Raw genomic sequence first — 27,751 nt, forward strand, 5'->3', positions numbered from 1 at the left:
TATTCTCAATCACCAGTGATTATTTATTAAATCAATCCTTTAGAAAACAACACACTATTTATTTCTTGTGGGAAGGAGCACGCACATGTAGAGAGGACTGCTTCCACCATGGAGTCCTGGGGACGGAATTCACGTCATCAGCCCATGTAGCAAGTACCTTCCTGGGCTGAGTCATCTCAACATCCTTGTCCTAACTCTGATAGACAATAGCTCAGAAAAGCCTTGAAGTGACGGATGACTATGCGCACTAAACTTTGTGGTAAGCTGGCTATTTCTACTCCTCGTGAAGCCCAGGACATTTTGCTGTATAAAACATTTTCTTTAACTGGACAGAGTGACACGTGTATTTAATCCTAGCATTTAGGTGGCACAGGCAGATTGGTATCAGGAGTTTGAGACTAGCCTGGTCTATATAGCAAAAACAAACAAACAAACCAAAACAAAAACAAGAACAAACTTTGCTCCTAGGCCAGTGTTCTGTTAGGGATTGGAATTTGTGAGTTTACAAAAATAAAAAATAATAATAATAATAAGCAGAGAACAGTGTTATGCTCACTGAAAAGAACCAAGTTAGCCGGGCGGTGGTGGCGCACGCCTTTAATCCCAGCACTTGGGAGGCAGAGGCAGGCGGATCTCTGTGAGTTCGAGACCAGCCTGGTCTATAAGAGCTAGTTCCAGGACAGGCTCCAAAACCACAGAGAAACCCTGTCTCGAAAAACCAAAAAAAAAATAAATAAAAAATAACCAAGTTAACTCCCCAGGCAACCAATCTGTGAGTCAAACAGCATCTGTGAAGAAATCTTAAGGTTCAGCCTCCCAATTAATAGAAATCAATAAAGTGGTCAAACATGGTGGGATTATTCCTGTAATCCTAGCAGTTGGTAGGCTGTGGCAAGAGGATCAAGAGTTTGAGGCAGCTAAGATACATGAGTTTTTGTCTTAAAACAAACAGTAATAATGATCATTGTTTTCACTAAAAAATAATTATCTGTCTGTGAAGAGATATCATGGCCACAGCACCTCTTATAAAAGAAACCATTTTATTGGGGCTGGCTTACAGTTTCAGAGTTAAGTCTATTGTCATCATGGCAGAGAGCATAGTAGCACACAGGCAGACATGGTGCTGGAGAGGGAGCTGAGAGTTCTACATCTGGATCCACAGGCAACAGGAAGAGAAAGCAACGCTGGGCTTGGCTTGGGCTTTTGAAACCCCAAAACCCACCCCTAGTGACACACTTCTTCCAACACCCCCTAACCCTTCTCAAGAAGGAAGGTATTACTCTAGCTGAAGATATTCTCTACAGTTGAGGCATGCCTTCAGTGTCTGGTCCTCCTGCCTGTGCCTTCTAATGGCTGGACTACACGGTGTTCCAGCCTTTCTGGACTACACAGTGTTCCAGCCTTTCTGGATTACACCACGGTGTGCCAGCCTTTCTGGATTACACGGTGTTCCAGCCTTTCTGGACTACACAAACTCACTATTTTTGAAAGAGTAACTTTTCCCTAGATGAGAAAAACAAAAGAAAGCCTGGTGGTGGTGGCGCACGCCTTTAATCCCAGCACTTGGGAGGCGGAGGCAGAGGCAAGGCGGATCTCTGTGAGTTCCAGGCCGACCTGGTCTACAGAGTGAGTTCCAGGACAGTTAAGACAGAGAAACCCTGTCTCAAAAAACCAGAAAGAGGGGGAGAGAGAGAGAAACACAAGAGAGTTTATTGAAGTGGCATGTGGGGTTGTGGTGAGGAAATGTTGGGGACCAGCCTCAACAAAAGTACCTCTTGCTAGTAGAGGTGTGGGGATTTAGAAATATAGTAAAGAATATGAAGATACTAATGAAAATAATAAAATGGAGAAATAGTATCGGGATGGAGTTCCAGCAAGTACTGAAATTTTGCCCTCATTTAATTTAATTGGTTCAAATACCACTGACCCCAAAAGGTAGGACTAAGACAAAAAACTTCATTAACATGATACAAGAAAATCTCCCTAAAGGAACTGGACACTTAGTTCTTTAGACTTCTGTTTGAGGTAGAAACACGTCTACTTCTCTATTCCTGAAATACAAGGTCTGGCTATTAGCCACACCTATGACAATAACCTTGAGAGAGCAGAACTCTGATTTACATCTAGGAGGGACCTTTGGTTTGAGGCAGAAGCACGACACCCTTGAAGGAACTAGAAGTAAGTTCCAATTTTCTGACCTTTGGCCAACATGGGAACAGGCTCACAGTTTTGGGCCTTCCTTACACAAGGAAAGACATGGTAAGCATTTCCCAAAGCTTATTGGTGGCTGGCTTTTGACAGGCTGGGCCTAGCACCTAGTTTAGTTAAATCATCCCCATCTTCCTGGGAGAGGACTGGTGCCAATTCCGCAGAAGCCTGGGCCACTGTTTCTGGAGCCTAAAGAGTCAAAGTACAGAGGGCAAATGCCCCTACCAAGGTGCTGAGGGACAGTGCAGCCTGGCCTGGCAGCTGCTACGGCTACAGGGTCATCCCTATCAGGCCCGCGGGGACAGCACGAAACATCACCTCCAGAGGTTTTACACAGCTTAGATGAAATTAGGGGACAAATTGCTTGGGATTGCCCCATTCTTCAGGGGTTCCCCTGGTAAACATCAGGGGGAATTCCCTTGAATATGGCAGAACCCTAATAGTATGGGGGCTACAGGGGAGAACAGGTCCCTGCCTGTTAGTGGGAGACTGGAAGGGGCGGGGGAACTCCTAAAAACTCCATTTACAGAGGAGATCCCCTTGTGATTCAAAGTTCCCTTGGCACACGGTATTTGAAGGTACAGATCTGTTTCTCATCTCCTTTAGGTGTGAGAGGCAGGCCACTGAAAAGAGGACATACACAACTACTCTCGCTGCTACTGTCTGGCTACTAACCAGTTCAGTGGTAGTAGAATTTAAATCATTTAACCATTCATCACCTTTCTCTTAAGACAGGAGCTCCTGAATGCCAGGCTGGCCTCAGACTTTGTGCACTAAGGATGACCTTTAGCTCATGGCTCTCTTCCTCTATATCACAGGGATGTGCTAGCATGCCTGGGTATGAGACGTGAGATCCTGGCTTCATGCTACATAAGCATTCCACCAACTCTGACGACATACTCAGACCCGAGTCCCACAGCGTTCGCTCTTTCACAGAGCATTTGTGTGTGTTGTTTGTGTGTGCCAGGGGAGGTAGTTGTGAGGTAGTTAGTTGTGAGCATCTTCCCCACCCCAACACCATTCATTCTTAATTTGTTTCTCCTCAATTCCCAGAAAGAACACAATGTGAAAATGATTTTATTTAGATATTTGATCATCAGTGTATTTTTGAGACAGGGTCTTGTGTAGCCCAGGCTGGCCAAAAGCCTGACAGGTAACAGGCGAGCTTGAGCTGATCCTCCGGCCTCGGCTTCCTGGGTTCTGAGACTGCAGTGCTGTGCCACCATGTCTGACAACAGTGTAGACGCAACAACAGGGTGCACGTGTGAGGGGAGGGGCTCTGTAAGCGCCACAGGATCCCAACTTTTTTGATTGCCTATCACTACAAGAAAGCAGATAATACCATAATTTGATAAAATAATTATATATTAGTTAGGGATACAAGATTGAGATGAAGTAAGATTTATTAGTGTTGGAATAAAACAGACATACAGACAACATTTCTCAACATCTTAATCTGATAACTAATTTTCAAGTGGGAGAGGCTGTGTGGTTAAAATATAATTATGTACTTATTTCTAAAATGCCTAGAATTTAAAAAAAATGCATGGAAAACCAAGCATGTTGTTACATTTTCCTATACTGCAGCAGCTACAGCAGGTAAATTTCTCTTCGTACTCCAAGGTAAAGGTAGGTGCAGGCTCTCTTAACATCAACAACCAGAGCTCACCAACGGTATCAGAGTAAGTGGCTACAGCATCTGGCGACCAATGACAATCTATGTTGGTGATGAGATGCTCATTTGGGAAGATAACTCAAGCCGCACGGCTTTCTGTGCAACTGCAGTCCTGCCAGTCTTCACACTGAGATTGTGTTGTTGCCTACAGGTGACAGACGAACTCAGGCAAATAAACACAAGCTCACATTGGAATTTACCAATTTCATTTCATATACAAAACTGCAGTACTTCGGGTCCTAAAATTAAGGTGAGTTAAGTCAAAGTGGCTTTGAAAAGTCAACAGCAACGCATAAATCTTGTGTTTAGTTCAATTAAAAACGTTAAAACAAATGGGCTTAGTGGCTCTCACCTTGAATCCAGCACTTAAGTGAGTCGGGACTGCCTGAGTTAGAAGGCAGCCTGAGCTACACACTGAGTTCTAGGGCAACCAGAGGTATGAAGTGAGACCTCTAAACAAAATAACCTAAAAACTCCACCTAGGTAGCTGGGCATGGTGACAAAACCATGGAGGTCGAGGCATGACCCAAGTCAAGGCCAGCCAGGCTACAGAGAAAGCCGGCTCACAAAACAAAAACAAAAATAAAAACCCCTATTGGAAAACAGTAATTTATAACACTTTGGGGAATTCTAACACATAGCTTTAAATTTAAAAAAAAAAATGTGCATTTGTGTATCGCCTGCATGTCTGTGCACCGTGGGCTGCCTGGTGACTGGGGACGGATGAGCTGTCACATCTCCAGTAGCTGGAGCTCCAGGAGCCAGCCAGTTCCTCCGGAAGAACAGCCGTCCATCCAGCCTCCAGCATCTTGAAAACTGTGAAGTGGAGAGATCCTTTGTTGGTTCCCCTCTCCACCCCAGCCCACCCCACCCAAAAGGGAAAAGGGAGTCAGGCGTGGTAGTATATATCTTTAGGAGGCTCGAGGCAGGGGAATCTCTGTGGGTTGGAGGCCACCCTGGTCTAGTGACAGCCAGAGTCTAGAGACCCTGTCTTTAAATTAAAAAAAAAAAATCAAAAAGGAAAAGAAAAAGGAAATAAAAGCCTGAAATAAGCTTGAACAAAAGAATTTTAAGATTAATCTTGTGGGGCATGGTGGTGTACACCCTCAATTCCAGCACTAGGGATACTGAGGTAGGAGAACTGCTGTTCATGATCAGGCTGGGCTAGATAGCAGGGCCCTGTTTGAGACGAGGGCTCAGTGTGTTTCCCTGGCTGACCTGAAACTTGGAGATCCGCCTGCCTCCTGGAAGATCCTGTTTCAAAAAAAAAAAAAAACAAAAACAAAAAAAAACCCAATAAAAAACAAACAAATAAATGAAAACAGGTATCACTTTGTAAATGTCTAAACGTGTTAATGTTTTCCAAATAGAGCATAATTAAGGGGGAAAGTAAGTTTAAGGGCTAATTGGCAAGCCTCTTCCTGAAAAACTCGACTAACAGAACTACGGGAGATTCGTTTGCGGCTTCGACCGTCCTAATCGCTCTAAACTCCACACGCGATGCCAACAGCGTCTTCTCAAAGTCCTGAAAATTCATTCTCATCCGCTCAGGCTGTCTCCGGAGCGGCTCTCTCCTCGCAGCCGCACGCAGCGCCCGCAGCAGCTGACTCCTCCCCGCTCGTGGGGAAAACCCTGCCTAATATTTATAACGCTATGACATACTGTAATACTCACAAGGTGGTTGTAGAAGTATAAACACGACTGGAGTCATCTGATTGGCTGCTGGTGATGTAACACCCATGTCAATACTTCCCAGTGAACGCACGTGTTCGACCTTTTATTTAAATTTCCATTTCATCACAGCAATAAGACACTCGGGGCGGTGCATTTTCTGCGAAACGATCACCGCCCGGGGCCAGAGGTGCTGCCCGGCGCACACAAGGCGCCCGAGGAGGTGTCCTCGCGAGGAAGGCACCGCCTGGTCCAGTCTTTTGTGAAGGAACAAAATAAGTTCACTTCCTCGGGCACGGCCACCCACCCCTCAGCAGATGCCACGGCTGCCGCGCGCTGCCAGCGCAGTTTCTCCTGGAGTCCCAGGTGAAGTCGTGGCGAGAGCCGGGCACGGTGCGCCGGGGCGCGCGGCGCCGAGGCGGTCCCTGACACCCGCCAGCTGTTTGTCCTGGCCGAGCCGGCCCCGCCCCGAGACCCCGGCCCCGCGCGAGCCCCGCCCGCCGCCCGCTTCCTTCCCGCGGCCGCACCCCCGCCCGCAGGCCCAAGCGGCCGGCCCCTTTCCCGGTCCCCGGGCGCCCCCGGCCCAGCCCAGCCCGGCCCAGCCCGCCCCCTCCCCCGGCCGGCCCCCACCCTCTCCCCCTCCAGCGGTTACTGCTACCCCGGTGCATTGTGGGCGCACGGTCCGTTGTTCATTTGCCATTCGACCTCCGCCAGGGCCTGGTCGGACGGAAACGCTCCGCCGGCTTTATTGTCGGCTCGCTATGTGGCCGAGGCCGGCGGCTTAGCGCGCCTCTCGCGTCCGCGCCTCGGCAGCCGGCGTCGGCGGCGCGGCTCCCCCGAGGACGGAGAGCTGTTGGCGGGCCGGTGTGCGCGCGCGGCGCTGAAGCGGGGCAGCGGAGGGGCGCCCGCCCGCCCGCACTCCTCCTCAACTTCGAAGGCCGCACGCGCCCCGGCTCGCCGCTCCGCCGCCCGCCCACCTCTCCCGCGGGGGACGCTGCCCGGAGCGCGGCGGGGCGGGGCGGGGCGGAGAGGACGCGGCCGGGACAGCGGCGGCGGCGGACGCGTGCGGCGGCCCGGGAGCGAGCGCCAGCCGGCGGGAGGGTGAGGCCGGGCCGGCGGGAGCGCAGCGCGGAGCGGCGCAGCGCCGGGGGCGGGGGCGGGGGCGGGGGCGAGACGTTGGGGGAGCCGCGGCGAGCGCGCGGGACGCGGCCCGAGGCCGGGTGCGAGCCGAGGCACCGGGCGGCGGCGGCGCGCGCCATGTCGTTCAGTGAGATGAACCGCAGGACGCTGGCGTTCCGAGGAGGCGGGTTGATCACCGGCGGCGGCGGCGGCCCCACGAACAATAACGCCGGCGGGGAGGCCTCGGCTTGGCCTCCGCAGCCGCAGCCGCGACAGCCCGCGCCGCCCGCGCCGCAGCAGCCCAATGGGCGCGGGGCCGACGAGGAAATGGACTCGGAGGGCCTGGAGCCCCAGGACTCGGAGGCCTCCGCCGGGGCGGCCGCCGCCGAGGACGCCAAGGAGTTGCTGCTCCCTCAGGACGCGGGCGGCCCCGCCTCGCTGGGCGGCGGCGCGGGGGGCCCCCTGCTAGCGGAAAGGAACCGTCGGACTCTGGCCTTCCGCGGGGGAGGCGCCGGGGGTCTCGGCAACAATGGCAGCAGCCGCGGCCGCCCGGAGACCTCGGCGTGGCCCCTCAGGCATTTCAATGGGCGCGGGCCGGCGGCCGTGGAGCTGGAGCTGGACGCGCTGGAGGGGAAGGAGTTGATGCAGGACGGCGCGTCCCTGAGCGACAGCACGGAGGACGAGGAGGAGGGGGCGAGCCCGGGCGACGGCAGTGGGGCGGAAGGCGGCAGCTGCGGCAGCAGCAGGCGGTCGGGAGGCGATGGCGGGGACGACGCGGAGGGCAGCGGTGTGGGAGCTGGCGACGGAGAGGCTGTCCAGCACTTCCCGCTCGCGAGGCCCAAGTCCCTCCTGCAGAAGCTCCAGTGTTCCTTCCAGACCTCTTGGCTCAAGGACTTCCCGTGGCTGCGCTACTCCAGGGATACCGGCCTCATGTTTTGCGGCTGGTGCCACAAGCCCCCCGAGGATGGCGGTGGCGCGGACCTGTCCCCGGTGGGGCACGACGAGCTTTCGCGAGGGACCCGCAACTACAAGAAGACCCTGCTCCTCAGGCACCACGTCTCCACGGAGCACAAACTCCACGAAGCCAACGCCCAGGTACAGTAGATCCTGCTCTTGCTTTTTTTTTTTCTTTTTCTTTTAATTTTTGGAGATCTTTCGGGAAAGATTTATCAGTGAGAAAGACTAAAACTACAGCGGATTAAGAAAAAATAAAGATCCTCCGGGTGAAGGCGTCGTTCCCATCGAGAGAGGTTCGGGGGAGCTTCTGCGTAGGGGTTTAGAAAGCCTGGGAACAAAGTTTTCCAAAGTTGTGGATGTATTGGGGGAGGGGTGGAACGACAGTTCTCTAATGATAGCGCTGGATTTAATCTTTTTTTTTTTTTTTAAATGACTAAGCGTTTGTCTAGGAGATTGAATCCGAAAGAGATTTTAACTTTAGGATTGACTTTCGGTCAAAAAGTTTTGTTTTTTTTTTTTATCAGAGCAGATTTTAGAACAAACAGCCTTGTGTTGGTACACACGAAAGTGCTAGAAGTAGCTCGAGGAATGGATTTAAGCAGTTTCCTTCAGCTTTGGTGCTACTGGCAGTTCCCTCTTAAATTCTCATGTCAGGTCGAGATAATGTGAAATATGAGAGGCATATGTAAATGTGGAGGTAGCTGAATAACGTGAGTAATTTTACGGTGTCCATCTCTGGTGAACGCTCTTGGTAAAGTAATTTTAGTTTTAGTTGCTTGCTTTTGTCCGCATTTCTTCTCTAAGACTCTCTCCATACCCTTTTCACAAACTTTGTTCAGGGTAGCATACATGAAGAGTTAAGCTCGTCTTTGGAAGTGTTTAGTGTGAAGTGATTGGACATCATTCACTCCCTGGAAAACCCGGCAGTCCAGAGTTACAAAGCAATTCTTTCTTTTCTTAAAACAGTCTAATAATAACCTAACCATTTTGATAGCCCTTTTAAAGTCAAGCAGATACTGATCAGTTCTCCTTTGAACTCCTATGTCTCAGACGACCTGTGGTGTCAGCCTTTTGTATTGCTAGGTAGTCATTGATTTTTAGGAAGTCAGCATTCAGGTATTAGTACCTCCCTGTGGCGTTGATGGGAGCCAGCCTGTTGCTCATCATAGTACACTATGTAGTTTATTAGGCTCACAGGTAATCAGCTCATCTATCAGAGGCTTTAGGTTTAAAAGCATGTTTGTTTTCTCCAGAAGGCAGGGAAATGGGGTTTGTTTGGATTGATTTTGATATTTTCAGAAATTACTTTTCTAAATCTTACAAGGGAGATCACTTTTTTGAGATGAAGGTCTCGCTATGTGACTTTGACGGCCCTGGAACTCACTCTGTTGACCAGGCTGATCTCAGACTCAGACCACCTTGCCTCTGCCTGGGATTGCTGGGATTAAAGGTGTGTGCCGCCACGCCTGGCTGAAGGTCGCTTATTTTTTCAAGAATGTAAAGCCTAGACATTTTTAGTAAATTGCCTTAAACCCTGGATGACAGCTGAGACTAGGGCCTATAAAGGATATTGTAATGAGAAGAGGCACTAACATTTGTCTTGTTGTAGGTGTGCCAGGCTCATTCTCATTACTCTGGACAGTAATTTTGTTTTCAGTTTTACAGAAGATGCATTTCAGGCGTTAAAGAGTTAAGTGATAGATACCTGAAGGTATTTAGTAAGATGGTAGATGTGGCTTGTGGAAATGGAAAGCTGAGTTTTTCATATATTAGTAGGTTATTATTTATAACTTTAAAAAAACTTAAGAATTTTGAAATTTTAAACTTTAAAAAATGGATTGTGTTTTCTTAGTCTACAGTGGACCAAGAATATTTTGTTTTGTAGGCAAACATGAATGGGACTGAAAATTATAATTAGCTGCTCAGTGATCCGTATCTCCGGGAGAGGGAGTTAGTTGGATAACCTTATGGTAGAACTACTATGGGTGTATCCTGCAGGCATTTATTTACCTGGATCTCAGCTCATTCCTAGGTTGTTTTTTTTTTAAAAAAAAAAAAAAATTACTAAACTTGATCTTTGACCTACCCCTTCCCATCCCCTTAATGACAGTCCCTTTTAATGTGATCTAGGAGGCATCCACATTTTTAGAGCATTCTGTTAAATCCTTAGGGGTTATATATTAGTCTCCTTGATTGAATTTTAGGTGTTACCACTTTGAATTGATCAATCATTTTTCTTAATTTGTAGCTAACCTTAGTTTGAGGGATAGCTTGCTCTTCAAAAAAAAAAAAGCCACCTGAAACTCTTTCCCTTGCTAATATTAGTGACAGTTTCCTAGTACTTTGGGCAGAATTTGCTGTTTTGTTGTGGTGGTCATTGCCCTGTCACCTTTCCTCACCTAGGAGGCAGTGTAACACAGTCTGTGAGGGCCTAGGGTCGGTCTTGAGTCCTAATCCTCCGCTTTCTCTGTAGGAAAATTCTTAAACATCTACACATAATTAGTAAACACTAGCCCTATTTATTGTCATGCTTATTTTACTAAACTAAGATAGTGCCTTGTTATAGTCCTGACTGACCTGGTTGGCCTCACCCTTCTTTGGTCCCCTACCTGTTTCTCAGATGTTGGTACTACAGGCATTTCCACCACACCCCGCTGAAGCTTTAGATTGATTTAAGCAGTGCTGGGTATCTCATCTGGGACCTTACACTTGCTAGGCTCTTACTGCTAAGCTTCACACCCCAGGCCCAAGGTTTCTTTATTTTCTGATCTCTTGTTCATCAGTGTCCTCTTTTACCCTTATTTCAGCAGGTTCTCTTTTAGCACAGGTTGGCCCCAAAGTCTCTCAGTGTCATCAGTTTTGAAGCCACTTTGTCATGGTGTTGCCCTTGATTTATACTTCCTAAGACCAAGGCTCATCATCAGCCTGGGCATTCATAAGTTTCACAGAGTATCTTGTATTAGCTTCCTTATTTAAAAAATGAAATGGCGCCTGAAGAGATGGCTCAGTGGTTAAGTGGTTATTACTCACTTGTTGCTCTTCAGAGATGGGGTTTGATTGACATCACCTACTCGATGCCTCACAACCATCCCTAACTCCAGTCCAGGGGCTCCAACAGGCATGAAAGATGAATGTGATGCATATGCATACAAAAATGTTCTTATGTACAAATAAATTTTACCTTATGCCTGTAATCCCAGCTCTTGGATATGTGTGTGTGTGTTAGCCTGGGCTACCCAAGACACAGTCTTTTATTTTGTATTTGCGAGACAGAGTTTCACTGTGTAGCTTTGGAGCCTGTTGGAACTTACTTTGTAGACTAGGCTAACCTCAAACTCAACAGAGATCCACCCGCCTCTGCCTCCTGGAGAGCTGGGATTAAAGGCGTGCTCACCACCACCTGGCAAGTCAAGACACAATCTTAACAAACACTGTATGAGAGTTCTAGAATTAGGGAAGAATTGAGTTTGACTTGGGCATGATGGCATACTCCCCAGAACTAGAGGCAGCAGGATCTCTTGGCTACATAGTTAGACCCTGTAAGCTAGATTTACTTCCTTCCTATGGAGGTTTTTTTCCTTTTTTTGAGACGGGGATTCACGTTCTAGCTCAGACTGACCTTGAATTCATGTCACCCTGCCTGTTGTCTATGGTGTTCTTCAGTTGTAGAAGAACCGCCACACCACCTGCTTCCTTATTCCCTCTTTCCTTCCCGCCTACCCCCACAAGGTTTCACTGTAGCCCCAGCAGTCTGGAACTTGGAACATTGGGTTGGCCTCTAACTAACACAGAGCTGCCTAACTGCCACCTGAGTGCTGGGATTAAAGGCGTGTGTCAACACACCAGCTCTCATTTCTTTGACAACTGAGGATCGAATCCAAGGCCTCATTTATGCTAGGCAAGCACTCTACCATTGAGCTGCACCCGAAGGTCTCTTTTTTCTATTAAAAGACTGTATGTTGTAAGTTTTTAATTTTCATTTTTATTATGTGTAGTTGTGTGTATGGGGTGTGAGGTGGCTGTGTACACATAAGTGCAGGTGCTTGAGGAAGTCAGAGACATGAGAAACCCCCGAACTGAGTCCAGGGGCTTTTGTGAATCACCTGATGTGGGTGGTCGTAATGAAATTCCAACCCTTTGGGAAAGAGGAGCAAGTGCTGAGCCATCTCTCCAGCCCCTTGTGTTTTTAAAGACAGGATTTTACTGTGCTTTGAAGCGCAGGCTAGTGTCCTACAGAAGATCCCAGTACTCCAGTCTCAGTGCCAGGATTCCCAGCTTGCACCACGCTGGAGTTTTTGTTCATTAGTGTTTTGAGACATAGTCATGGGTGGTCTGAAACTCACTTTGTAGACTAGACTGGCCTTGAACTCCCGTGAGTTGCTGGGGTTAAAGGAATGTGCTGGAGTTTTGAGAATTCAGGCAGGTATTAGTACATTACTAAAGTTTATTTCTATTATTCTATTTCTCATTCCTTGGAGGTCAGGAACTGGAATTGAAGCTAGGGGCTCTCACAAGCTAGATCAGAGCGTTACCACTGAACTGTGTCTTTAGCTGCCCTCTTGCCCCTCACCAGGTATCCCCTAGGCTGGCCTGCAACTCTTACCCTACAAGACCTTGCACCTGTGATCTTTCTGCTTCAGCCTCCTGAGCTGTTGGAATTACAGACACGTTCCTTGCTAGGACCTGTTTCTCATGCTTCATATAAATAAGAAAAGTTCTTTTAGTTTTTTTATTGGTGGTCGGGCTGGTTGAACGCCAAGCCTCCAGTGATCTGCCTCTGATCTGATTAGAACTCTAGGAGAGTATTACTGCACTTGGAGTTCATATTTGTCTTTTTAGTTGTTAAGGACTGCTAAGGAGAAATGTTTTGGTGGTGGCATATTTGTCTTTTTAGTTATTAAGGACTGCTAAGGAGAAATGTTTTGGTGGTGGCAGTAGTTTGTGGTTTTGTTGTTTTTTGAGGCAGGGTTTCTTGGCTGGCCTCAAACTCTTATTTTTAAAACGTTTGTGTATATGCGTGTGGAGGTTTGGAGGACAGCTTTGTAGATGTTAGTCTCTCAGCTGTGACCTTCTAAGGGTTGCACTACTAGCTGTCAGGCTGTGTGATAAGCACTCTTACCAGCTTGGCAATCTGGGGCCCTGGCTTCAAATTGTTGTACTGCCGCCTCTGTCACTGTTGCTGGAACTACCGATGGGAAAACCATGCCTGGTTTGGAGAGAGGTTATTTGGTGGAGTCTTTTGATCCTAGGGCCTATGGATACTAGCTAGTCAAGTGCCACTGGTCTACATCCACAGCCCTGGGGAGGATTCCTTAAGATCCTCTGTGAATCTGTATTGAGGCTTTCTTAGTAAGAGGAGACCCTCCATTGGAAAGTGTCCTTGAGACAAACTTACTGGTTTGGTGCTGAAGTGTGTCCGAGTCAATTTCAAGAACTATCTCATTCAGAATTTGGCCATTTGGTCCAGAAAGATTTTAAAATTGCTTTAATTACAGTGATTACCACTGTAGTTTGGTTCAGAGCACTTTCTACCCGATTGTGAAATTCTCAGAGCCCAAATCACTCGTTCTGTCAACTCTCTGCAGTCTGCTAAGCCTACGACATGCACCCAAATTATTATTATTGTAAGTTTAGTTAACCTTTCCAGAAATTAAACAGTGGATTCAGCCTAGTGCTGTGATTGAAATTACTGGTTGGAGTGCATTGCTGTCAGGTGGAGAAGAGGAAGGTGAGGTAGGGCTTTGGAAACGGGAAGTCCCAAAGGTTGCTTGGTGTTTACTCTTACTTGGTTGGCTAGTTTTTAACAACTTAGGAAGAATTCTGAAAGTCTTTTTTTTTTTTTTATTGTGTTCCGTGTGTGCATATGTGGTGTGTGTGGGAGTGTGTGTGGAGAAGACAGCTTTCAGAAGTTGGTTCTCCTTCCTACACTGGGACCTAGTGTCAAACTGTGCTTTCAGCTGCCGAGACATCTTGTGGGTCCTGAAAGTCTTTAAGTCAGGCTCTCATGTATCCCAAACCTATTTTCGTATTCTGTATGAACTCCTGACTCCACCTCCTGAACACTGAGGTGCGAGACTTCTAACACCACAGCTGGTGTATTCTGCATTGGGACTTGATATATGTTGATCCATGCCTCCTCAACCCTTGAAAGTCTTCTGAGAGGGAAAGTTAGTATGAAAGATGAGGCTATGATCTATCAAATTACCATTGTATAATTTGTAATTGATTCATAAAACTGGTTTATTTCCTTTGTGTGGAAGTATAATTATTATATATCTAGAAGGGACATCTTTCTCCTGTATTAGGTGGGTACAAGACATGAGGTAAACCTGAAAGACTTCCCTGCCCTCAAGGAGCAGCCACAGTGAAATGTGACCATGTAGAAATAGAGAACATTGGGGATTGGACAGAAGGCTCAGTAATTAAAAGCACTGACTGCTCTTCCAGAGGACCCAGGTTCAAATCCCAGCACCCACATGGCAACTGTCTGTAACTCCAAGAACTGCCACCCTCACACAGACACATGTACATAAAATAAAAGTAAAAACTTAAAAAAATGAAGATACTACCGTTCAGGCTGATGAGTCCTTCCTGCTAACTTAGGTTTTGACCAAGGAGGAAAGGGTGTCAAATGCAGTTGCATGAGGAAGGAAGTAGCAGCAGGAGAGTGAAAATAGTGCTGATATGCCTGAGAGATGGATTGTTTAATTCCTGAGCAGGGTGACAAATTAGGTTTTAACAGGTAGATCACCAGATCTTGAAGGATCTTTTTCATGCAATAAAGATGGCGTTGTAAGGTACAGTAGAACATACCTACCATCCTAAACATTGTTTCGAGCAGGAAGTTTGTGGGAGTTCAGAGTGAGACCCTGTCTCAGTCAAACCAATTGAAAACAACAAAAGAATTGCATTGTATTCTGTTAGCAAACGAGCAACAACACCATTTTAAGTAGGGACGAATCAGATGTGTATGTGCTTCTGGAGGCACCAGCATAATGCATATGTAGGTTTAGAATTTGAGAAGGAAGCTGGGATAATGCATATATAATTAATTACCAAAGATGCCAGGGTATTAACCACCTGACACTCACCTTCTCATTCCCCAAACACGGAATTAGAATTTATAGTGGGTGTGGCGTTCCACTACTCCCAGCTAGATCTTTGAATTGTTCTACATAGTGAATTCCAGGCCTACATAGTGAAGCCCTGCCTTAAACAAAATAAACGAAACAGAAGTAGAATTTCTGGGGATGGTGTTTAAGAGAATAGCGTCATCCCACAAGGCCACCATGGAGAGGACAGACTACAGAGGAGAGCTGTGTCTTTCCCATCAGCTCTTGAATTTGCCAACACCAGAAGATTGGGGACATGTTTGCTATGGCCTTGTTTTTTCTCACATCCTAGAAACTGGATTTTATTTTTAAACTTAGAAGCAGAAATTTTCTCTCTATATTGTTCCTAGTGAGTTCTTGAAACAAACAATAGTGAATTTTTAGTACTTTAAGTTTATATATTGATGATTGCTGAAAATAATTTGTTTTTTTCTGCTGATTATCATAAAATGACTAAATTCTGAGTGAGAAAGAAAATACTTGCTAATTTTTTATTGTTAATGATTTGATAAGCTATGATGAGGTTTTATTGCTTAATTACGGTAAGCTTTTTCTCCTTCACCATAAAAGGTGACTTAGCTAGGGCTCTATTAAGTGGTCTGCAAGTTGGAGTATAGTTCTTCAAGGAAGAATGGTGAAAGTACGAGTTCTTATTTGTTCTTTCTCCCATGTCTCATCACTTAGGCTGTCTTATTTTCCATTAACATGTCTTTTTCCCTCTAAATACCTTACATTATACACACACACCCTTTTTTGTAGAAAAGTTCTCATGTAGTAAAGACTGGCCTCAAATGCTTTTTTCTTTAAATGTAAAAGTAATTATTTTATGATGTAAGTATTTGCCTACATGTATGGATGGATGGATGCATGGATGGATGGATGGATGGATGGGAACCACATGCATACCTAGTACATATGCTGAGGCTAGAAGAGGGTGGAGGATCCATCCCCTGGAACTGGAGTTACAGACTGTGAGACATGGTATGGGTGCTGGGAACTGAGCCAGCCCACTTCTTCTGCAAGAACAGCGAACGCTCTTTCTTAACTACTGAGCTCTCTCTCTCCAGCCCCTGAACTCATTCTTTGTCATTAAGGATGAACTAATGATCTTCCTGTCCCATATGGGGTTGTAGATGTTTGCCACTGTGCCTAGTTTTATACAATGCTGTGGATCAAACACAGGACTTTATGCATGCCAGATAGCTCTCTGCCGATTGAGCTACTGTATTAACACTGTTAATAGTAGGTTCCCACTGGTCACAGTAATTCTTGTTTAATTCTGTAGTATTGATCCCTCTTCACCATAGTCATCTCTTGAGTCTGTCTGCCAATCCAATACTGTACCTAATTTTTTAAGCCTGGATCTGGGTTCCACCACACAGCACACAAACACATATACACAAAACACACATCCTACTTTTTGGGAGACAGAGGCGGGTGGATGGCTTGCTGTGAGTTCGATGCCAAATTCCAGAACAGCCAGGGCTACACAAAGAAACCCTATCTCATAAATTCTGTAATGCATCCGTAGCAGTGGTGCTTGCCCTTTGAAAGATATAATTTGATTTATTTCTGTGGTGTCAGGGATTGAACCTAGGGCTATGGTAGGCATGCTTTTAGTCCCAGTACTTGGGAGGCAGAAATAGGCATGTCTATGTGGTGAGTTGGAGGTTAGCCTGGTCTACATAGCAAGTTCCAGGATAGCCAGATCGACACAAAGAAACCTAGTCTCAAAAAACCAAAACCCACACAGGTCTTGAATTTGAGATACTCCTGCCTTAGCTACCCCCAGTCACTGCCACCATTATAGGCCTTTGTCATCAGGCTCAGCTCTTATTTAATTTATTGCAGCCCTATATATAGTCCAGGATGGCCTTGACCTTGTGATTCTCCTTCCCTACAGGCGTGTGCTGCTTGTTTATAAATCTGATGGAAGTGAGACACATTTATGTGTGAGAAATTTGATAAGTGCTTATTTGTGCTTTATGGGCATTGGACACCTTGTAGTTCTCGTATAAATAAATCTAGAATTTTAAGGATGCTATAGACCATCTTAGTTATCTTTTCAAATATCTCATTTGTTTAGAATGTTCATCTTCCTACCCTCTTTTCTTTCCTTCCTTCCTTCCTTCCTTCCTTCCTTCCTTCCTTCCTTCCTTCCTTTCTTTCTTCAAGGTTTTTCTGAAACTTGTCCTAGAACTTGCTCTGCAAACTAGGCTGGCCTTGAACTCACAGAGATCCACCTGCCTCTGCCTTCCCAAGTGCTAGGATTAAAGGCGTAGGCCACCATCGCCCTGCTTTACCCTATATTCTTTATATAAAGATCCATGCATTAGTGTTTCACTTACATGTATGTGTGAGGGTGTCAGTGTCCTCTGGAACTGGAGTTACAGATAGTTGTGAACTGCCATGTGGGTGCTGGGAATTGAACCCGAACCCAGGTCCTCTGAAAGAGCAGCCAGTACTCTTAACCCCTGAGTTGAATACCCTGGAACTAGAATTAAAGGAATAATATAGTAAGATCCCATCCAAAAGGAGAAAGTAAAAGCCATAATTGGCAGTAGTTCTATCTAATTATTGCAGCTGTTCTAAGCTACGTCACTGGGTCCTGTAGCCTATTTATGTAAGGTTTGTTGCATTTGTCACACAAAATGTCCCTATTTTTTGAAAAAATTCCCCAGTCAAAAGCATACCTACAACACAGCCATACTGCACAAATCAAACACCCTGTAACCACCATGTTTTCTCATATAACTATGGAATAACACCAATGTCTGCTTTTACAATACTTCCTTTTACACTGCCTGTTTACTGGAGGATTATGCTATGTCTAACAGCTATTGAGAAAGCCCTTTGCGGATCTGGAGAGATGGTTCATTGGTTAGGAGCATTTGTTGCTCTTGCAGAGGAATCTGGGTTCACCTTCCCAGCACCCACACATTAACTGAACTATATATTTCAGACTGGCCTCAACTAAACTTCCCGCCTTGGCTTCCCCAATTCTGTTATTACAGGTCTGTGTGTCACACTGCTTGTTATTTAAACTTTCGGCAGTTGTTTGCTTTTAAATGGTAATTCACTGCTTCCGCGGAGCCTTCATAGAAGTGCTGCCACATTTGTCAAATGTTGAACACTTTTACTTCTTCCAAGGATTCAAACCTTTACTGTAATACCTGCTAGGTAGAACCAATCAAATGAGTCCATTTATATTAGCCAGATATACACCATTGACAGTTTAAAGCTAGGTTTGTACCAAAACAAACAACCAAACAACAACAGCAACCAGAAAAACTTTCTCTTTTGTGTTTCCTACTGTCTGTGGAGAGCTTTGGTAAGTTGATGAATTTTATTCAGGTAGTCTGTTTTTAAAAGGATCCAGGGTTTTTTTATCAGGTCAGTGTGATTGGTTCTTTTATTCAAAGTTACGTTGTAACAACGCTTATTATAGACATTTTTAGAATTGTCTTTTGCATTTATTTACATAAGTCAAATATTTTTACTCACTTATGCTAAATATTTGGAAATTTTGTAATGTGGTTTATATACAAGATTCATATTTTAAAAATAACCTCTTAGAACCCGGGTGGACATCATGCATGCATATTGTGTGCAGGAAGGGGGAAGCACCCATCACTAAGCATCTCACTGTATCACTCGCCTCTGCCTTAGTGCTGGATTAGAAGTTCATTGTACCATGCATTCCTCAGCTATCCTCTCATTTTTGAAACCCCACTCTCTTTCAAAGCAAAAAGTTAAACTTACTCTAATGAATAAATACATTTGTTTTTATTCCTGACTGTTAGAGTTTTAGTAGAAGAGAAATAGCTAATGTACAGTCTAGAAAAGATTGTGGTGTAAAAGGATGGGTTGGGAGGTTTGCTGTAGTAGAATAACCTCAAGAAACCAAGGGTAGACTGCAGTTGAGTCTCTGTGCTGTCCACTCACCAACCACTCCAGCAGCTATTTGTACCGCAGGTTTCCAGGTCCATACTAGTCCACAGGCCTGGGAGCACTTCGTGTGCTAGAGTGCTAATGCTTTGTTGGGCATTTGTGGGTTTTATTTATTTATTTATTGACTGTTAACAATTGGAAAGCGTGCAGAAATAGTGCAAAGCAATATGAAGTTGATGGGGAATATAGGGCTCTGCCTGGAGCATTTGCCTACCTATTCCCTGAATGAAGCCACAGTTATTAATTAGAACTAATGTTGTTAATATCACTATCATTTAAGGCGACAGGGAGAGTGAATTGCCAAAGGCCACACATTCTGAAATTAGATCATACTCTTATATCATGTAGGTTGGTTTTTTTTTTAAGATTGTATTTGTGTGTGTGTGTGTTGGCGAGATACAGTTGCACTGCACCCAGAAGATGGGTGCTATATCCCTTGGAACTGGAGTTAACAGATGGTAGTGAGCTCACGTGTGTATGCTGGGAATTTATAACCAAGGTCCTATACCAGGAGCATTTAGGGCTCTTAACCACTGAGCCACCTCTCCAGCCCTGTGTCATATGACGTTTTGTTTTTCTTGCAGTGCTGGGCTTTGAACTCAGCTCCCAGCCCCAGTCCCTCTCCTTTTTAGGCTGGCCAGCCCCAGTCCCTCTCCTTTTTAGGCTGACCTCAAACACACTGTGTAGTCAGATGTCTTTGAACGCCTCATCATCCTGCCTCAGCTTCACCAGTGATGGGACTATAGGCTCGGGCCACAATGTCTAGCTTAATTGTTCTCTGGGAATCATGCTAAATAGAACTATAACGAATACCTGTTTGCATCATGGGAAGTAAAATTTATATACCTTGAACCCTCTTGAATTCAGGAACTTTTAATCACCTTATAGATGAGATAGTATTTTGGGACCCTAAAGAGAAAACATTTTGAAAGTTGACTAGAATTATAACTGAATATACTCATAGTGGAAGCAGGTTTTCTCCTGCCAGTCTTAACATTACAAGTTTAGATTTAATTAACTTCATTGGCCTAAACTATTTATGTCAGTGTCTGCCCAGACTTAAACTTTAACTACCTAATAGTGTTAGGGAAGGTGATATGCCTACGGTGTTATAACTTGAGGATTTTAAGTTTAATGAGAAGAGGAAGGCTTCTGCTTTCCTATCAGAGATAAAACAGACTAATTTGATTCTCTCATAAATGAAAATTTTAAGAAAATAATTGTTCTTTTCATTTTAAAGTTTCTTAATTCATATCCTTAGTTTATATTTGAAAAGAGGAACCAATGACGTCCTGCTGATCCTCAGTAAGAATTGTTCATTTAGTGAGTCGCATTCCTCCCAGTGTTTAGTATAGCGGACACTTCTGTCTCAAAATATATATAGTTATCCATGAATTGATATACTTGAGTGTTTAACTATTTATTTTGACAGTTACATTTGTTTTCCTTGGGTTGGGGGCTTTAAAATGTAAATAAAATTTAATGTTAATGTTTTCCCTCCAATTACAGGAGTCAGAAATACCGTCAGAGGAGGGGTACTGTGACTTTAATAGTAGGCCAAATGAGAACTCTTATTGCTATCAACTTCTTCGTCAACTAGATGAGCAGAGAAAGAAAGATATTCTTTGTGATGTCAGCATTGTGGTGAGCGGGAAAATCTTTAAAGCTCATAAGAACATCCTGGTTGCAGGCAGCCGTTTCTTTAAGACTTTATATTGTGTTTCAAACAAAGAAAGCCCTAACCAAAACAATACTACCCACTTAGATATTGCTGCAGTTCAAGGTTTTTCAGTCATCTTGGACTTCCTGTATTCTGGGAACCTGGTGCTCACAAGCCAAAATGCCATTGAAGTGATGACAGTGGCCAGCTACCTTCAAATGAGCGAAGTTGTCCAAACTTGCCGAAATTTCATTAAAGATGCCTTAAATATAAGCATTAAGTCAGAAGCTCCAGAGTCTGTGGTTGTGGACTATAATAATAGGAAACCAGTTAATAGAGATGGCCTGACTTCATCAAGGGATCAAAAGATCGCCAGCTTCTGGGCGACACGGAATCTTACCAATTTGGCAAGTAGTATAAAAATTGAAAATGATGCTTGTAATGTCGACGAGGGCCAAATAGAAAACTACCAGATGAGTGACAGTAACTGGGTCCAGGATGCTTCTCCTGAATTGGCTGAAAATGAATCTCAAGTTAAAACAAAAGTGTTTATTTGGAATAATGTGAGCTCTCAAGAGACTGGCAAAGCAAGGAGGAAAAACCAAACTACCAAGAGATTTGTTTATAATATACCACCTAATAATGAAACAAATGTAGAAGATTGCTCAGTGATGCAGCCACCTGTTGCCTATCCAGAAGAAAATAACACCCTACTCATCAAGGAAGAACCAGGTAACTGTCATGTGTGCAAAGGTACCTAGTTTTCATTCTGATTGTACTTCAAAAATCATTTCTTAGTTGGAAAATGTTTAATCATGAATAGTAATAAGAACAGGGGTACTCAAATTTGGGGGTTTTTTGTTGGTGTGTGTGTGTGAGTTTAAAAGTTTTAGATTGGGTAGTAACTAAAGTACTGTCTGTCTTATTAATAACTAAGTATTGCATAATCAGATACTTTTTGACGTAGGATAAGGTTATATCTGTAAACACATCATGAGATGAAGCTGTCTCTAAGTCAGAAATGCATTTAATAAACTTAGCCAGTTGAACATCACTGTTTGGCAGCTCATTCAACAAGAGCTCTATCTTATAAGTAGTAAATATCTTAGTAACTTACAGTTAATAAATCAGTTAACTGAAAGTAAAGTGGTTGTAGAGCTTGCTTTTGTTTTATAACAATTTGGAAAATTTTTGGATTAAACTCTTAAATTGAACCCTTCAGAATATGGCTCCTGCAGGGCAGCCTCTGCCCTGTTTTTAGCACGACTAGAAGGGAGTGTTTAGTTGTCGTGTGTAGAGTTAATCACTTTTGTATTTTTGAAATATTTGTAGGAGCTAGTTAACATTAGCATATTTATCGCTATAGAATTTTGCCAATTCAGATAACTCTAATTTGTTTAGAGCTGCTCTGTTTAGCACTGGGCCTCAGAAGCAAGAGGTCCTGAGTTGTCACCTGAGTCTCGTTATATATAATTTGTATAGTTTAGGAGGTGGGGCTTGTTTGTTTTTGAAGAATTTTAGTTTTCCTTTCCAGACATATGGCAAAGAGGGCTTTGTTTTCACTATATTAAGTGAGTATATACATGCCATATTGGTGGTAAAGACCTTTTTAAAAATGGAGTAGAAGACTGCTAAAGAATACAGATAGAATGGACTTAAATTGGCTGTTCCTAATTTTGAAACATCTTGGGAGGGGGGTTGAGATTTCCCATATTTTAAGTTTGTGCACTATTGTGTGAAAATGCCTGTTTTACCTCAAAACCTGCTTGAACTGATAGGGTTGCATATACTCTGGCATTTTGGAGGCATAAGCAGGCAGATCTCTTGAGTTCAAGGCCAGCCTGGTCCACATAGCAAGTTCCCCCACAGGCACTTTCAAAAAACACCCTCCCCCCCAAAAACAACCCATGCCTGTTGGTGTGTGATTTGTATAATGAGGATGGAATGGGGTTTTTTGGTTGTTGTTGTTTTGTTTTTTCTCTCCCCCAGACAGGGTTTCTCTGTTGTTGCAGTCCTAGCTGTCCTGGAACTAGCTCTTGTAGACCAGGTTGGCCTCAGATCCACCTCCCGAGTGCTGGGATTAAAGGTGTGCGCCACCACCGCCCATCTTGATGGAGTACTTTGTATTAAAAGTTATTATTTTTATTCTCTGTGTATGTGTGTTTGTGTAAAAGCATAGCACACACATGTGAAAGTCAAAGGACTGCTTTGTGGTGTTTTCACTTTTCTGAAAGTTCCAGGGATCAAACTTGGGTTGTAAGGCTGGCAAGTCAAACACCTTTCCCCACTGAGCCATCCTGCACGTTGTCACAGCTGTTTTCCTTTCCAGAAGGCAAGCCTGGGAAATGGGTTTTGACCTTTTGGATTTGAGTTAGTTTTCACTAGTAGAAATAATGATGTGGAAATGAATAATATTAAATTTTCTTTGGGTCCTCACAAGATTATCAGTGCCCCCAATTAGCAGGAAATAGCCTAGAACTGTCTATGTTAGCAAAAAATGGATTATTAATGTTTGTCTTTGCTTAACAGAGTGTTGGTTACAAATGGTTATAGATAATGGTCAGAAAAAAAACTAAACAAAGGAAATTAGATTCAGGGTTCTTGCTTTGAAAAGAAAAAAAGAGAAATGCTGTTGGATAAGGCTCTTGTACATTTTTTAAAAATTCATTATTTTTTTTTTTTATTTTATGTGCATGGATGTTCCACTTGCATCTGTATCTATGTATCATGATTGTGCGTGGTGTCTGTGAAGGCCAGAAGAGGTCCTTAGATATCCTGCCTGGGACTGGAGTTGTGAGCTGCTGTGTGGGTGCTGGGAATTGAACCCAGGTCCTCTGGAAGAACAGCCAGTATTCTTAACCACTGATTGGCCAGTAGCCAGGCAGGGAGTATAGGCGGGGCAACCAGAGTAGAATTCTGGGAAGAGGAAAGGCAGAGATGTAGTCACAAGCCAGATGCAGAGGAAGCAAGATGAGAATACCTTACTAAGAGAAGGTACCAAGCCACGTGACCTAACATAGACAAGAATTATTGGCTAATTTAAGATGTAAGAACTAGTTAATAATAAGCATGAGCTAATAGGCCAAACAGTTTATAATTAAAAAATTAACGTGTGGGAATGTGCATGCATGTTGCAGGGTCTCCCCATGTAACTCTGTCCTGGGACTTGCTATGTAGACTAGGTTATCCTCAAACTCAGAGATGCCTGCCTCTGCCTCCCAAGTGCCCTGTTGCTATTCTTTTTCCTTGTATTTTATATCAGTTTTATCAGCAAATCCCTGATGAGACTTTTTTGAGACAGCCTTATGTAGCACAGGCTGACCTCTGACTATAGTTGAGTATCACCTTTATATCCATCCTGATCCTCTTGGTTCCACCTCCCAAGTCCTGAAATTATAAGAGTGTGTTTTTATCTAATGCCTCAGCTGGCACTTTGTGTATTGACTTACTAATACAGAATTCCTGACGGTTCAAAAATGGTAATGTATTCCAACGTGGTAATAGCTAGAGTGTTTTTTAAAAGTGTGTATTTACACACACACACACACACACACCCTAAACCACTGAAACATGAATATAATAAAAAAATTTTTGGGAAACAAGCAGGTATTTTGGGTGATGGCAGAACTAATTAGAGCAAATCTTGTTCCTATAATTGCCACATGAAAGCCTAGCAGTGGTGGCGCAAGCCTTTAGTCCCAACACTCAGGAGTCAAAGGCAGGCTGATCTCTTGAGTTCAAGGTCAGCCTGGTCTACAAGAGCTAGTTCCAGGACAGGCTCTAGCTACGGAGAAACCTGTCACAAAAACAAAAAAAAAAAAAAAAAAAAAAAACCCAGAAATATCACATAAAATTGGAATGACTTTAAAAAAAACAACAGAAAAAAGAAAACAAAAACAACAGTATTGACCCATGATGAAAATACTTTGAAAAGTCTCAACACTGTTAGCAGTTATTTTAGCAAACACCAAAAACTGCTGGCAGTTTAATGTGTCAGTTTATCTCATCCTAAAAATGATAAATGTCATGCTTTTGCATCATTTATAGCGCTTTGGTGCCTGAACTTGGCTTCAGTCACAAATTTGGTTTCATGGTGATAAGCTGCGTGTCAACTGGTGATGGAGTAAGAGCCCAGATTCAGTTAGTCATTAAAACTGACTCCCCATTTCATGAGCATGATTGGTATGATTGACTTGGTTAAGGTTGTGAGTATCTTTATTATTTAAAAATGCATTCTATTTTCTTACAAGGGCATATGGAAATTAAACAACAAGCATACATGCACAGTTATCTAGCATGGTCATGTCTAGTGCCCTTAAAGTTGGGAAAGACTTTTGAAGTTATTTATAACAGTTTTCCAGTGCTGTATGCTTTCTGCCAAACGTTAGGTAATTGGTTTACATCGCATGGCTTGCTTGAATGCTGACAAACATGACCTTAAGCAGCCTGTGTATATGATAAGTGTTAATAGAAGTTGCCATTATATTGAGCCAAAATTAACTTCTGGAATACCCTTATTCTGCTTTTTTTAGTGTAATTTGGACATAGTTTTAAACCCTTTAATTGGATTAGAAATTTAAATACTTCTGAACTCACGTTTAATTTAAGTACCATTCCTTCTCCTGTGTTGAATATAGAGAATTGGAATTTGTAAGGAGGTTCTTACCAACAAAACAAATCTGTGTGTTTATTAAGGTGAAGGCCTTTCTTCTTCTTCTTCTTTTTTTTTTTTTTTTTTTTCAGGAAAAGATGCCTTTTTATTTCCCATGGAAACCTTCCCCCATTATTTCCCTAACATCCCCTAATTCACACAGTGAGCTGGAGGCAGACAGAAGTTCAGGCTAGCCTGCTCAGGAATCCTCCAGCACTTTCATCCATACAGAGCCAAATGTGACCCTGGTCTATAAAAACAGGAGTCCAGCCATATCTGGTTGTAGCCATACACAAAAACCTGCAAAAAGAAGCAGACCCTGCTGACTGGAACTGTAACTCCCAGAGGCAAAATCCAGTGCGGTGCAGGGCAAAGTGAACACAGGAAATGGAGATTTTGCACTGTCCAGGAAGAGGAGCCATCTCCCCAAACACTCCTGGGTTGAAGACCTTTCTTAAGATTATTCCATAGTAAAAGGATTCTTCAGGTTCATGTCTCATGCTAAGATCTTAAAAAAATCCATTCTGAACTGAAAATTTGTTCATAAACTTCTATATAAGAAAAATGAAAACATAGTGAAATGTTTTTGCATGAATTTAAAGCTCCTATTACAAACATCTGAAAAGTGCTAGTGAATATTTTGAAATCTAAAAATTAATGCCTGGCACATTGAGACTTGTGAATACCTGTAAAGGAAACGTGACTTCTCCCAGGTCGTAAGTCTGTAGTTTGTAGCTGCAGCTCTAAGAATGTGTCTTCTTGTCCCTTTGTAATACTGAAGCTGGTGTTGCATTTCCGAACATTTTCTGGAGGTTATATGAGGCTTACATTTTGATTCTTTAAAGTAGCATATATCTTATTTGACTTAACTGAATTGTCTTAATCAAAAGACATATTTATACACAGGAATACATGAAGGAGAATCAAGAATTTTAAATTTTTGTCCTTTTGTTTTGGATTTATAGGCTAAAAACTGAAAACTTGCCAATCAAATAAAAGAGTTCTAATGATTTTTAATTTTTTAACTGATTTGTTACTGGGAAATTAAATTCTAACCAAATTGGGTAAATTATAAGATTTAAAATTTAGTTACTAGTTTATTTTTCAATATTGTGTTTTAAACACAGGGCGCTGTGAATGCAAGGCAAGAGCTTTACTTATTTTTTTTTATTGATTTTTATTGAGCTCTACATTTTTCTCTGCTCCCCTCCCTGCCTCTCCCCTCCCCGTCAACCCTTTCCCAAGGTCCCCATGCTCCCAATTTACTCAGGAGATTTGTCTTTTTCTACTTCTATGTAGATTAGACCTATATATGTCTCTCTTAGGGTCCTCAATGTTGTCTAGATTCTCTGGGATTGTGATTTGTGGGCTGGTTTTCTTTGAAGAGCTTTACTTATGAAGTACGCATTTAGGCCTTAAATTTTTATTTGTTATATCTGGCACAGGCTAATAGTAATGTCCTGGCCTTCATTGAACTTTGTGTATAGTTCATGAAGACCTTGAACTTGTGATCCCCTTGCCTCAGCTTCTGGAGCATTTTGGTAAATGGCATGTGCTACCCCAACCTGTGTCTTTTATTACATTTATTTTGCATGTTGCATATGTAAGGTTCCACAGTATGCATTTGGAAATAGGACAATTTGCAGGAGCTAGTCCTTACCTTCCACCTCATGGGTTCCAGGGAACCAACTCAGGGCAACAGACTTGGCAGTAGTAAGCATCTTTACTCACTGGGCCAACTCACTGACCCTAGCCTCACATTCTTAATTTACATAATTGCCTTTTAGTGAAATAGAGTATAATTTGATATTTAGAAAACAGTTTCGAGGAAGCAGTGCTCAAAGTACATACCTTTAGGGAATCTTAATAAAGCATGTATCCAAAATAACTAGTAATTTTAATTACAGGAAACTTTTAGTTAGGATTATATGCTAGTCAGCATTTCTGTCCTATATTTATGGTAATAATTATTGTTCATTATTACTTTGGGTATTGCAAAATTCTGAAATGCTTTCTAAATCATACATATTCTTTAAAAATTAACACGTTTGTGTGCATGCGCACGTGTATTTATATACCTTCTTGTGTGTGGAAGTCAAAGGTCAGTTTATGGAGAGTCTGTTCTCCTACCATGTAACTCACAGAGCCTGAACGCAGGTCATGCCTTTACCCACTGAGATAGTTCACATGCCATTAAAATAGTTTTATGTTGGGCATTTCTGAGCCCTCGTACTGTTTTGACCTTGTAATAGAACCTTTTGTATGAACTGTTCAGAGTAGAGTCTAGAACTGTGGAGTTTGCTTTGATTGAAATGTGGGTTTTAGGTGTGGTTCTGTTTCTTAAGAATCCCCTAGTGTAGTTCGAACAACTTCTCTAATGGGAAAGGAGGAAAGCAAACAGCTCAGAATTTAGAAATTATGTAAAAGTACCCAAGATCCCAAATTTTTAAAGAAAATTAATTTTGTTAACCAAATGTTTTGTATATTTTAATGTTTTGTCTTCAATTTTGTCATAGTTATGATTCTGTTGTTGTGGCAAGGTCTGGTTATGTAGTTCAGCCTAGACCACCACTTTGCAGTCTACATGCAGGGTGGTTGCAGGGTGCTGCCTATGTACTCCAGTGGGTGGTTGGACTAATGTGCATTCTCCTTTCCGTTTATGGACTTGGACTCCATTCTAGATGTTCAGGCAACACTTAAGGGCTTCATTTGTTAAAGATTATGTTGTGAAGAATGAGCCTCTTCCA

The 27,751-nt window shown here is 43.3% G+C and overlaps 1 protein-coding gene across 2 annotated transcripts in view; it reads left to right on the forward strand.

Annotated features, from left to right (window-relative positions):
* The first annotated feature begins 6,727 nt into the window (after window positions 1–6,727).
* The window catches only part of Zbtb10 (zinc finger and BTB domain containing 10), a 34,688-nt gene continuing 13,664 nt past the window's right edge, over window positions 6,728–27,751 (forward strand). For both annotated transcript variants that reach the window (XM_057790794.1, XM_057790795.1), the window contains exons 1-2: window positions 6,728–7,768; window positions 20,203–21,085. In XM_057790794.1, the coding sequence (XP_057646777.1) occupies window positions 6,812–7,768; window positions 20,203–21,085 (1,840 nt within the window). In that variant the 5' untranslated portion in view covers window positions 6,728–6,811. The remainder of the gene's footprint in view (window positions 7,769–20,202; window positions 21,086–27,751) is intronic.

This window comes from Chionomys nivalis, chromosome 16, assembly GCF_950005125.1.
Source record: "Chionomys nivalis chromosome 16, mChiNiv1.1, whole genome shotgun sequence".
Taxonomy (NCBI): domain Eukaryota; kingdom Metazoa; phylum Chordata; class Mammalia; order Rodentia; family Cricetidae; genus Chionomys; species Chionomys nivalis.